This window comes from Phyllobates terribilis, unplaced genomic scaffold (genome assembly GCF_046119375.1).
Source record: "Phyllobates terribilis strain yellow unplaced genomic scaffold, ASM4611937v1 Scaffold_8__6_contigs__length_399053987, whole genome shotgun sequence".
NCBI classification, from domain to species: domain Eukaryota; kingdom Metazoa; phylum Chordata; class Amphibia; order Anura; family Dendrobatidae; genus Phyllobates; species Phyllobates terribilis.
The window spans coordinates 144621822-144634974 of record NW_027362768.1 but is presented as its reverse complement, the minus strand read 5'-3'; the positions used below and the strand labels follow the sequence as shown (position 1 = coordinate 144634974).

At 42.7% G+C, this 13153-nt stretch overlaps 1 protein-coding gene across 1 annotated transcript; it reads right to left on the bottom strand.

Moving 5' to 3' along the window:
- Positions 1 to 1691: 1691 nt before the first annotated feature.
- Positions 1692 to 13148, bottom strand: TCEANC2 (transcription elongation factor A N-terminal and central domain containing 2). Its single transcript, XM_073643439.1, has 4 exons — positions 12959 to 13148; positions 11312 to 11453; positions 10083 to 10276; positions 1692 to 3283 (listed from the first exon to the last, which is right to left on the bottom strand). Exons 1-4 carry the CDS (start codon positions 13055 to 13057, stop codon positions 3095 to 3097), a joined length of 624 nt encoding a protein of 207 aa, XP_073499540.1. The 5' UTR covers positions 13058 to 13148; the 3' UTR covers positions 1692 to 3094.
- Between the last annotated feature and the right edge of the window lie 5 nt (positions 13149 to 13153).

Below are 13153 nucleotides of genomic sequence, written 5' to 3'. Positions count from 1 at the left end.
GTATTTCTATGAAGCTCTCACGCTCGGGTCGGGAGAACCGCCGGCCAGTCTGTGCAAGGAGTTCTGATCTCGGTCTGATTTATACGGCCGTCTGACTGCGCCATTATTATGAAGGTTATAGAATAAGAGGTCCCCTCATTGGGACCCACCCTGAGCTAGAAAGGAGAGGAGCTCTGTAAGAACAGTCCCCGTTCTGATGAATTCAACTGTCCATATAGCACTCAGAGGACAATTCAGCTGGATTGATCGTCTCCCTGTCTCCCCTTTCCAAAACAGCTGTTTGCAATGGTGAGGAGAGGACCGCAGTATTGTCAAAGACAATCCCTTTAATATTATGATCGTTGTCGAACCTTTGAACCCCCCCCATTTCCACCATCCAAATCCTACAGTTTGGTCTACTTTTCACCCTGCACGGCAGCGCTTCTGTCCACCCACTGTGCAGGAAACAAACGGAGACTGTTGTACATGAACACAGAGCGGCAGATTATATCAGTGCTGAATAAAACAATGAGACATTAGTTAAAAAAATTCATAAAGTTGTGTCTAGCTGTTTTCTATTACACACCAGTAAGTGTTGACATAACCTACAAATCCTGCAACATGATCCATATGATGGAATCTCTGAACTGGAAGAATCAGAGAACTATCTAACAAGGAGTTTGTTACGGAGTTGTTCTGCTCCAGGCTGTGCATCCTCCTCCTGCAGGCTGTGCATCCTCCTCCTGCAGGCTGTGCATCCTCCTCCTGCAGGCTGTGCATCCACCTCCTGCCTCAAGTTAACATGACACGCTCTGATGAAGTCCTATTCTGGAGAGGTCATGCTCCCGTGTCTTATACGATGACTCAGGCGGCGGAACACCTCCAGAGTATTCAGGTTATTGGTGTCCATATTTCTACTGTGGACTGCTTCCTTGCTCTAAGATGCAGGGTATTACTTACCAAAAACAGCTCTACTGTTTATGTGGACAATTCTGCTATACTGCTGGCCAGCTCTACCTTGGTCTCTGTGACAAACTCAGCTCTACCTTGGACTCTGTGACAAACCCAGCTCTACAACTAGTTAGCTCTGCCTAGTACTCTGTAACAGAGTGAAGTCTACTATATTGCTGAATCAACTCTACTACACCGCTGATCAGCTGATCTGCTCAGTGTACAGAGCTGGGCTACTCCACTCAGTCCAAAGTCTACTTGCAGCCACAGCCAGATCTGATAATTGATTGGTGGATTACTTGCTGTTGGATCCCCATAGATCCGATACTTGTGGCTTATCCTAAAAGCTAGCCATACATATTACACTTATGTTGGCCGAACCTGGCAATATTGGCGGGTACAGACAACATGTGAATGGTTGTGCTTGCAGACTGGCCGTGGCTCTCTCATAGAGAAGACAGGAGCGCTCGGCCGAACGAGCACTCCTGTGCTCCGGGGAGTCAGATGAGATGGCTTTTGGGTGAACAATCTTTCGGTCAACAGCCATCTAATGGATATGGCCAGTAGTGATGGACAACCCTTTAACCCTTTTAACTTCACAAAAGATGACCCAGCCTGGATTATTCTGTAACAAGCTTGAGTGTAGCAAAACTTAAACAATCATTTTCCCATTCACTCACTCAAAGAAGAGTCTTGGAGGAAAAAAAAGGAAATAATTAAAACACAAAAGTATATTAGAAAGTTAAAAAATAACTTTTATTTATTCCATGATTGCACCTGATTTACAGACAGGGTGGCCAACTTTATTTTGAAAATTTTCTGAACAGCTTATCAGAAAATCAAGGACAAGTAACATTTTTTTACAGACACATTGAAAAGCCATAATAAATCAATAAGAGTATTAGTGATCTATGCCTACAGCCCATAATTCTGATGTGACGACATTGGCCGCATTCAATGTGAATTGTAAAATGATAACTACAGTGATGATATTCTCTACTAGTTTCTCCAGGTTCAAAAAAAAAAATAAAAATTCACGGATGCCATTTTAACGGACAGTTTGAAAAGTGTCCTATTTTTACTGACGGTCCAGGAATTTCTGGACGATTGGCAACGGTTGTATATGAAGGCCTTTGTGGAATCAAAAAATGACAGTTTAAAGTCAAACTTCTACATTAAATAAGTAATTTTAAAATATTTTGTTCTCCCTTCTTCATTTTCCATATCACTGTCTAGTAAAAAATAAATAAAATTTTTTTTTTTTCGCTAAAATGTTCCATTTCTTACTGAGCCTCATAATGAACTAATGCTTTACATTCTGTAAAGATTACTTCTCTGAAGTAAACTCATTGAGGCAGATTTATCAAAAGAGTCTAAAACAAAAACTATCTTTATCTTTCTATATAGAGTAGATAACACATGATCCACGATTCACAATAGGTGATGTCACAGCTCACCTCCTCCTCCTCTTGTACAATGACTGATAACACCTGTATATACAGATGATAATTTCCATTAATCACAATAGGTGATGTACAGGAGGAGGAGAGCTGTGACAATAACTGATAACACCTCTATATACAGTAGATAACACAGGATCCACCATTCACAATAGGTGATGTCACAGCTCACCTCCTCCACCTCCTCCTCCTCCTCCCTGCCACAACAATCTTTTAAAAAGAGGTCAATGAGTCAGATCCGGACTTTTGCTATCCATGGTCCATTTGGCTGTTGCAAAGTGTATCTATGAAGGTAACAGCAGCTCAAGAGAAATGAGCGTCCCCATAATCATGTATAGAAATAGAATAAAAAAAAATGACATTCAAAATATAAAAATATATTTTAATATCTGTTTTTAACTATTAAAAATAACATAGGCGATTCCTCCCCATTATAATTTGTACAGAGGTGTGTTTGGGTGGGATCAATGATAATGGTGTCAGTAGAGGATCGGCTTATGTTTAAAAGATTCTTAAAAATTTTATAGTAAAACCTTTTGTAAAAAAATTAAATACATCAGCAGTTCATAGCTCCTCCTGTCAAAAATGTTCACCAGCAAGAACGTGCGGTGCAATCTTCAGATGATCCTTTATAAACAAGAACTAACAAGGTCCAGAAGGTTTGCCCGCTCCTCCATACACTGTTCTTATACGGCCGTGGGAGGTTACTTCTTATGTCTCTGCACCAGTTGGTTGACAGGTAAGTGTCCATCTTTCACTTGTGTCCGGATCTCAGGTTTATTCTTCAGAGCGAAGACCAAAGCACGGACCGTCCTTCTGTAGTGCACATTGATGAGTCTGGAGCTTTGATGGAAAACTTCTCGTTCTATGCACTCAGCCAAAGAGTCACCGGCCTGACGGGAGAGCAGAACACAAAACATAGCCTTGTGCATGGTCCATTACTTGATTCATCAGTCGCCATCTTCTGCCGTTTTCAGCGAGGCTCCAGTGTAACTGCATTTGTAACATGACAGATCATACGGTGTCTGCTGTGAGGACCGGAAGTCACTTTTTAAATGTTCTCAGTGCAGATCTAGAGAACCTGGAATGAGTCCCATAGACACTGCAAGATCCGGCAAATTACAGACACGGTCACTCCAACACCGAAGCAAACTAGAGCGCTGCTGAAAACGGCAGAAGACGGCAACTAATGAGTATCTTACTGCAGTCATTACACATACACACATCATTGTAACCAAAGGAAGAAATAAAAGAAAATAAACCCAAAAAATAAATAAAAAAACAGAGCCTCTATAAATGTGCGTTTGTATGAGATAGATAGATAGATAGATAGATAGATAGATAGATAGATAGATAGATAGATAGATAGATAGATAGATAGATAGATAGCTAGCTAGCTAGCTAGCTAGCTCTGGCAAAAATTAAGAGACCTCTGCAAAATTTTCATTTTCTCTGATTTTTCTCTTTATAGATATATTTTTGAGTACAATGTACATTGTTGTTTTTTTCTATAAACTACTGACAACTTGTCTCCGAAATTCAAAGCTAAAAATTTTGTATTTATTTGCAGCAAATGAGAAATCGTCAAAATAATAAAAAAGAAACCGTGCTTTCAGACCTCAAATAATGCAAAGAAAACAAGTTCTTATTCATTTAGAAACAACAATACTCATGTTTTAACTCGGGAAGAGTTCAGAAATCAATATTTGGTGGAATAACCATGATTTTTAATCCTAGCTTTCATGTGTCTTGGCTGCTTTCCACCAGTCTTTCACGCTGCTTTTGGGTGACCTTATGCCACTCCTGGCACAAAAATGTAAGCAGTTCTTCTTTGTTTGATGGCTTGTGACTATCCATCTTCCTCTTGATTACATTCCAGAGGTTTTCAATGGGGTTCAGGTCTGGAGATTGGGCTGGCCATGACAGGGTCTTGATGTGCTGCTCCTTCATCCACACATTGATGGACCTAGCTGTGTGGCATGGGGCATTGTCCTGCTGGAAAAATCAGTCCTCAGAGTTGGGGAACATCGCCTGAGCAGAAGGAAGCAAGTGTTTTTCAAGGATAACCTTGTATGCGGCTTGATTCATTTTCTTCCTTCACAAAGATTAACCTGCCCAATTCCAGCCTTGCTGAAGCATCCCCAGATCATCACAGATCCTCCACCAAATTTCACAGTGGTGCAAGACACTGTGGCTTGTATGCCTCTCCAGGTCTCCGTCTAACCATCAGACGACCAGGTGTTGAGCAAAGCTGAAAATTAGACTCATCAGAGAAGATTACCTTACTCCAGTCCTCTATGGTCCAATCCTTATGGTCTTTGGCAATCTTCAGCCTGGCTCTCCTTTGCTTCTCATTGATGAAAGGCTTTTTTCTAGCTTTTACATGACTTGAGGCCTCTTGGAGCCTGTTATCAACTGTTCTTGCCGTGCACTTCACCCCAGCTGCCATTTGCCATTCCTTTTGTAGGTCACTTGATGTGATCCTACGGTTGCTGAGTGACATTGGAATAAGATGACGGTCATCCCGGTCACGGAGAGTCGCTCTCGCCCTCTGCCGGTCTGTAGCTTTGTTGTCCCCAATGTCTGCTGCTTGACCTTGTTGTCATGGACTGCCGTCTTCTAAATTTTAAGGATGGAGGCAACATGACGCTCACTGTATCCCTCTGCTAGTAAAGCCAGAATTTCTTTTCCTCAGTCAAGACTTTTCTTTTCAACTCCTTTGACATGGTTAAAAGTTATTTTTTCATTCAAATTACTTTTGGGCTTTTCCTAGCACTTGTTTTGCCATCCAGCTTGTCCTATTGCAAGAGGATTGTGAAGACCACAGCAGTGTTTTTTACACTTTCCCTCGTTACATAAGATTTGGTTCAGGTGATCACCTAATCAGAAGCACATTAAGTAGAATGAGGTGGACGGTGGTTGGAATTCAACTGACACTGGAATGGAATGGCTGTCAGACATGGAGAGAACTGTGCAGTGGTATCTTAATTTTGCCAAAGCTGTATATATACATACATACACACGTGGTCAAAATTGTTGGTACCCCTCGTTTAATGAAAGAAAAACCCACAATGGTCACAGAAATAACTTGAATCTAACAAAAGTAATCATTTAAAATCTATGAAAATGAACAAACGAAAGTCAGACATTGCTTTTCTGCTTCCACAGAATTTAAAAAAAAAAAACTAAACTCATGAAATAGGCCTGGACAGAAATGATGGTACCCCTGAAAATAATGTGACAAAAGGGACATGTTAAATCGAGTTGTGTCTCCTAATTAGCATCACAGGTGTCTACAATTTTGTAATTAGTCAGTGGGCCTGTATATAGGGCTACAGATACTCACTGTGCCGTTTGGTGACACGGTGTGTACCACACTCAACATGGACCAGAGGAAGCAAAGGAAAGAGTTGTCTCAGGAGATTAGAAAGAAAATTATATAGACAAGCATGTTAGAAGGTAAAGGTTATAAGATCATCTCCAAGTAGCTTGATGTTCCTGTGACTACAGTTGCACATATTATTCAGAAATTTAAGATCCATGGGACTGTAGCCAACTTCCCTGGATGTGGCCGCAGGAGGAAAATTGATGACAAATCAAAGAGACGGATAATACAAATGGTAACAAAAGAGCCCAGGATAACTTCTAAAGAGATTAAAGGTAAACTTCAAGCTCAAGGAACATCAGTGTCAGATCGCACCATCCGTTGTTGTTTGATCCAAAGTGGAGTTCGTGGGAGACGAGCAAGGAGAACACCATTGTTGAGAAAAAAAAAAAATCATAAAAAAGCCAGACTGGAATTTGCCAAACTACTTGTTGACAAGCCACAAAGCTTCTGGGAGAATGTCTTATGGACAGATGAGACAAAAATGGAAGTTTCTGGCAAGGCACATCAGCTCTATGTTCACAAATGGAAAAATGAAGCATATCAACAAAAGAACACTGTCCCTACTGTGAAACATGGGGGAGGCTCTGTTATGTTCTGGGGCTGCTTTCTTGCATCTACCACAGGGTGTCTTGAATCTGTGCAGGGTACAATGAAATCTCAAGACTATCAAGGGATTATGGAGAGAAATGTGCTGACCAGTGTCAGAAAGCTTGGTCTCAGTCGCATGTCATGCGTCTTGCAACAGGATAATGACCCAAAACACACAGCTAAAAACACCCAAGAATGGCTAAGAGGAAAACATTGGACTATTCTGAAGTGGTCTTCTATGAGCCCTGACCTAAATCCTATGGAGCATCTTTGGACAGAGCTGAAACATGCCGTCTGGAAAAGGCAACTGGAGCAGTTTGCTCATGAGGAGTGGCCAAAATAGCTGTTGAGAGGTGCAGAAGTCTCATTGACAGTTACAGGAATTGTTTGATTGCAGTGATCGTCTCAAAAGGATATTCAACAAAATATTAAGTTAAGAAGAACCATCATTTCTGTCCAGGCCTATTTCAGGAGTTTAATTTTTTTTTAAATTCCATGGAAGCAGAAAAGCAATGACTGACTTTCATTTGTTCATTTTCAAAGATTTTTAATTTATTATTACTTCTGTCAGATTCAAGTTATTTCTGTGACCATTGTGGGTTTTTCTTTTATTAAACGAGGGGTACCAACAATTTTGACTCTGTGTGTGTGTGTGTGTGTGTGTGTGTGTGTGTGTGTGTGTGTGTGTGTGTGTGTGTGTGTGTGTGTGTGTGTGTGTGTGTGTGTGTGTGTACACACACACAATTATATATTTTAGTACAAAAAAAAATTAACCTTCACCCCCAGGCCATTTTGCCGTTTTTGCGGCATAACTGTTTTTTTTTTTTTTTCCATCAATATGGCCATGTGAGGAATTGATTTTTGCGGGTCAAGTTGTACTTTTGAACAACATCAATCAATTTTCCCATTATAATGTACCGGAAAACGGGAAAAAAAATACCAACTGTCATTCTTATTTTGCAGGTCATTACGAGTTCGTAGATACCAAATATGCATATATTCTTTTTTATTTAAGTGATGAAAAAAAAATCCAAAATTTGTACAAAAAATATAAAATGGCATCATTTTCCGTGTCCTGAAGTGTCTCCATTTTTCGGGATCTGGGGCCAGGTGAGGGCTTATTTTTTGCACGCCAGGCTGAAGTTTTTATTGATACCATTTTGGGGTAGATTCAATGATTTGATCGCCCATTATTGCATTTTATTGCAATGTTGCAACAACCAAGAAAAACGTAATTCTGGAGTTTTGATTTCTTTTCTCGGTATGGCGTTTACCGATCGGATTAATTTTTTTTCTATTTTGATAGATCGGGCGATTCTGAACGCGGCGATACCAAACGTGTATTTTTTTTTTTTTATTTGAATGGAGCGAAAGGGGGGTGATTTGAATTTTTATATTTTTTAAAAAACTTTTTTTTTTCTTTTTTTTTTGCACTTTTTACTTCCTTCAATAGTCTCCTTAGGAGACTAGAAGCTGTGATCATCTGATCGCCTGTGTTACACATAGCAGGGCTTCAGCCGACCGCTGGGCGCCGCTCATAGCAGATCGGCTATGACAACCATAGGGGTCTTCCGCAGACCTCGGGTTGTCATGCCAACCCATAGGCGCCCCGTGATCACGTGACAGGGGCACCGATGGGCGGAGGCAGAGCTAGTGACGCGCTTCCGGCGCGACCTTGTTAAATGTCGCTGTCAGAGACATATGTTACATCATATGTCGTGAAAGGGTTAAAATAAATAAATAGTATAAAAAAAAGGTTTTTTTATATATTATAAACAGTTTTAAAATTAATTTTGCCGGAAAACAAGCCAAAAAAACATAACATACAGTGGTGGCCAAAAGTATTGCCACCCCTGCAATTCTGTCAGATAATACTCCGTTTCTTCCTGAAAATGATTGCAATCACAAATTCTTTGGTATTATTATCTTCATTTAATTTGCTTGCAAGGAAAAAACACAAAAGAGAATGAAGCAAAAATCAAATCATTGATCATTTCACACAAAACTCCAAAAATGGGCCAGACAAAAGTATTGGCACCCTCAGCCTAATACTTGGTTGCACAACCTTTAGCCAAAATAACTGCAAACAACCGCTTCCGGTAACCATCAATGAGTTTCTTACAATGCTCTGCTGGAATTGTAGACCATTCTTCTTTGGCAAACTGCTCCAGGTCCCTGATATTTGAAGGGTGCCTTCTCCAAACTGCCATTTTGAGATCTCTCCACAGGTGTTCTATGGGATTCAGGTCTGGACTCATTGCTGGCCACCTTAGAAGTCTCCAGTACTTTCTCTCAAACCATTTTATAGTGCTTTTGGAAGTGTGTTTTGGGTCATTGTCCTGCTAGAAGACCCATGACCTCTGAGGGAGACCCAGCTTTCTCACACTGGGCCCTACATTATGTAGGTAGTCTTCAGACTTCATAATGCCATGCACACCGTCAAGCAGTCCAGTGCCAGAGGCAGCAAAGCAACCCCAAAACATCAGGGAACCTCCGCCATGTTTGACTGTAGGGACCGTGTTCTTTTCTTTGAATGCCTCTTTTTTTTCGTGTACACTCTATGTTGATGCTTTTTCCCAAAAAGCTCTACTTTTGTCTCATCTGACCAGAGAACATTCTTCCAAAACGTTTTAGACTCTCAGGTAAGTTTTGGCAAACTCCAGCCTGGCTTTTTTATGTCTCGGGGTAAGAAGTGGGGTCTTCCTGGGTATCCTACCATACAGTCCCTTTTCATTCAGACGCCGACGGATAATACGGGTTGACACTGTTGTACCCTCGGACTGCAGGGCAGCTTGAACTTGTTTGGATGTTAGTCGAGGTTCTTTATCCACCATCCGCACAATCTTGCGTTGAAATCTCTCGTCAATTTTTCTTTTCCATCCACATCTAGGAAGGTTAGCCACAGTGCCATGGGCTTTAAACTTCTTGATGACAGTGCACACGGAAGACACAGGAACATTCAGGTCTTTGGAGATGGACTTGTAGCCTTGAGATTGCTCATGCTTCCTCAAGTCCTCAGACAGTTCTTTGGTCTTCTTTCTTTTCTCCATGCTTAATGTGGTACACACAAGGACACAGGTTGAGTCAACTTTAATCCATGTTAACTGGCTGCAAGTGTGATTTAGTTATTGCCAACACCTGTTAGGTGCCACAGGTAAGTTACAGGTGCTGTTAATTACACGAATTAGAGAAGCATCACATGATTTTTCAAACAGTGCCAATACTTTTGTCCACCCCCTTTTTTAGGTTTGGTGTGGAATTATATCCAATTTGGCTTTAGGACAATTCTTTTTGTGTTTTTTTCATTGAAGACAAATTAAATGAAGATAATAATACCAAAGAATTTGTGATTGCAATCATTTTCAGGAAGAAACTGAGTATTATCTGACAGAATTGCAGGGGTGGCAATACCTTTGGCCACCACTGTATACATATTTAATATATTCTAGTCTCACCAGACAAGTCGTCCGCCTCTCCAGTAGTTCCCAGGGAATTTGTTTGTCCTGCAGCAATGACATCACATGCATCCTTGTCACCTCTGCAGCCAATCACAGCAGTGATGCTCGCATGTACAGCATGAGATCACTAACGCCAGCGATTGGCTGCAGCAGTCACATGGATGCACAAAATGTCATTGCTGCAGGTCAAATAAACAAAGACTTACAGTCCCCACAGGCTGCATAAAACAGACCCACAATGTATAAGAAGGCTCCTACCTCTGTGCCCAAGGAGTCACTGAGCATCCTCCTGCCATTGCTGCGCAGCTTCTCGGTTGCAGCGTCACTCCTCACCTCTATGGCCGGCTTACATCGCTTCTCCTGTATGAACGTTTCCCATTGGATGTGCACTTCTTTAGCAAGGTCGGATACTTCCTTGTCACCGTGTATCTGCAAGCGCTCCACCGCTTCCCCTGTGAGAGAATAGAGGATAAGGCCTGACTACAAGCAAAACAAGGCTAATTTGCTCCAAATACAGCACCGTACCTGCCCTCAGGCTGTGTCTGGTATTGCAGCTTGGCGCCATTCACTACAAATGGAGCTCCGCTGCAATAAATATGGATCATATAGAGTCCAACTAATACAGCCCTTCCAAATGTCCTGCACCTCAGACGCCATCCTGGGTGTCCTGATGTTGGGAAGATCTTGAGGATTTGGAAACCTTCTGTTATAGAAGTGGAGACGGCGTCACTGGGTGTACTAATTATATGGGCAAGGTACGTCATTCTGTGCAAGAGCTTATGAAGTCCGTGGGGAGATGGGTCAGAGCCAATTTGGCGCCCAAGGAGGGACTTTTGTAAAATTGGGAAGGTGGTTTTAATTTCATAGCTGATCAGTCTGTCAGCATAGTAACATCCTACTAACAACCCGGTGTAGTCTGCCCCTCCTCTCCTCTTCTGCACGGGTGCTCTCCGGCGACATCACACTCCCTGCGCTTATACGGTCATGAGGCAGGACGCCACCTGAATATTCAGAACGTTGGCACCAATGTCACTACTTAAAACCTAGAGACAAATCCAGCTCTGTTTCACAGGCTATTTCTCAGCTCTGATTTATCGCTGAGCCTATCTGCATTGGACTCTAAGACAGTGCCAGCTCTGCTACATCGCCAATTCAACTCTACCATAGCATTATGCTACTCGGCTCTGCTTCATCAGATCCTGTGTTTGCCAATTGCTCATGTTCATCCAGTTCCTCCTGCTGCACCAGCATTATCTGTCCGTGCTGTATCACAACTGCTCTCCAGACCGAAGACTTCAAGGATCCACTTCAGCAGGTGAGACATAACATCAGCTAACAGATGGAAGTGTGACTACAGTATCAGACTACAGGGGTTTGTAGTCCATAATCCTGGAAAAACCTAGATCTGCATTGGAACTGCAGATATAAAACGGTAAGCTATATTCAGTCACAAATCTGAACTTCAGTCATAAAATGAGACCTTTTACCTATTTTGGTGGAAAGTATCACCTCCTCCGACGGGATTTTCTTCTTTAGTTGTGACAACGTGTCTATCAGATTCTCCGTGCTTTGGTTGGGTAGATCCAGGTTACATTTCCATCTCTTTATATCTTCCAGAACTACAACCCTCTACATGAGAAGGAAAGAGCGAGACACAGACTGATATATCGCAGGGACAAGCGTCCGGCTAAATTCATCTGCTGTGAAACCTCCATAGTGCAGCATCTGGCTAAGCAGCTGCTGGGAACTACAAGTCTCAGCACGAAACCTGCAACTATCCAACTACTGGGGAACTACAAGTCTCAGCACAAAACCTGCAACTAGCCAACTATTGGGGAACTACAAGTCTCAGCACGAAACCTGCAACTAGCCAACTACTGGGAAAATACAAGTCTCAGCACGAAACCTGCAACTAGCCAACTACTGGGGAACTACAAGTCTCAGCACGAAACCTGCAACTAGCCAACTACTGGGGAACTACAAGTCTCAGCACGAAACCTGCAACTAGCCAACTACTGGGGAACTACAAGTCTCAGCACGAAACCTGCAACTAGCCAACTACTGGGGAACTACAAGTCTCAGCACGAAACCTGCAACTAGCCAACTACTGGGGAACTACAAGTCTCAGCACGAAACCTGCAACTAGCCAACTACTGGGGAACTACAAGTCTCAGCACGAAACCTGCAACTAGCCAACTACTGGGGAACTACAAGTCTCAGCACGAAACCTGCAACTAGCCAACTACTGGGGAACTACAAGTCTCAGCACGAAACCTGCAACTAGCCAACTACTGGGGAACTACAAGTCTCAGCACGAAACCTGCAACTAGCCAACTACTGGGGAACTACAAGTCTCAGCACGAAACCTGCAACTATTCAACTACGGGAGAACTAAAAGTCTCAGCACGAAACCTGCAACTAGCCAACTACTGGGGAACTACAAGTCTCAGCACGAAACCTGCAACTAGCCAACTACTGGGGACCTACAAGTCTCAGCACGAAACCTGCAACTAGCCAACTACTGGGGAACTACAAGTCTCAGCACGAAACCTGCAACTAGCCAACTACTGGGGAACTACAAGTCTCAGCACGAAACCTGCAACTAGCCAACTACTGGGGAACTACAAGTCTCAGCACGAAACCTGCAACTATTCAACTACTGGAGAACTAAAAGTCTCAGCACGAAACCTGCAACTAGCCAACTACTGGGGAACTACAAGTCTCAGCACGAAACCTGCAACTAGCCAACTACTGAGGAACTACAAGTCTCAGCATGAAACCTGCAACTAGCCAACTACTGGGGAACTACAAGTCTCAGCACGAAACCTGCAACTAGCCAACTACTGAGGAACTACAAGTCTCAGCATGAAACCTGAAACTATCCAACTACTGGGGAACTACAAGTCTCAGTATGAAACCTGCAACTATCCAACTACTGGGGAACTACAAGTCTCAGTATGGTAACTTTAGGTATGCAACTGTTGAGGATCCCCAAATCCCATCATGTAGCGTGCGGTTATCTGGCTGTAGTCTGACCATCCTTTGGCTGCGTTCTCACTATCTTGGTTCTATACCTGTCAGCCTCCACTACAGTTGTCGCCCCAGCATGCAGCAGCTCCACATCGGACTATTACCTTCAGGGAGTGCAGCGTGGCCTGACCCTTGGACGCCCGGTGCTTTCCTGTGTCTTCCGCTGCCCGCGGTTTAGGGTTTCTGATCACGAACCTGTCCATGCTGCGACCGGTCACTAGTTTTCCGTACACTTCCTTCCCATTCCGTACAAAAGCCTCGTCGCGCTGTGATGACGTTTGTAAACAAGTCAGTGGGCG

Bases quoted from the DNA above. Each gene is read 5' to 3' on its own strand.
- TCEANC2 (XM_073643439.1), bottom strand. From the start codon at position 13,057: ATGGACAGGTTCGTGATCAGAAACCCTAAACCGCGGGCAGCGGAAGAC. The intron at 10,277-11,311 runs GTAAAAGGTCTC...ATTCTCTCACAG, and splicing joins GATACTTTCCACCAAAATAG to GGGAAGCGGTGGAGCGCTTG. The intron at 3,284-10,082 runs GTAGGAGCCTTC...CTCTCCCGTCAG, and splicing joins GTGACTCCTTGGGCACAGAG to GCCGGTGACTCTTTGGCTGA.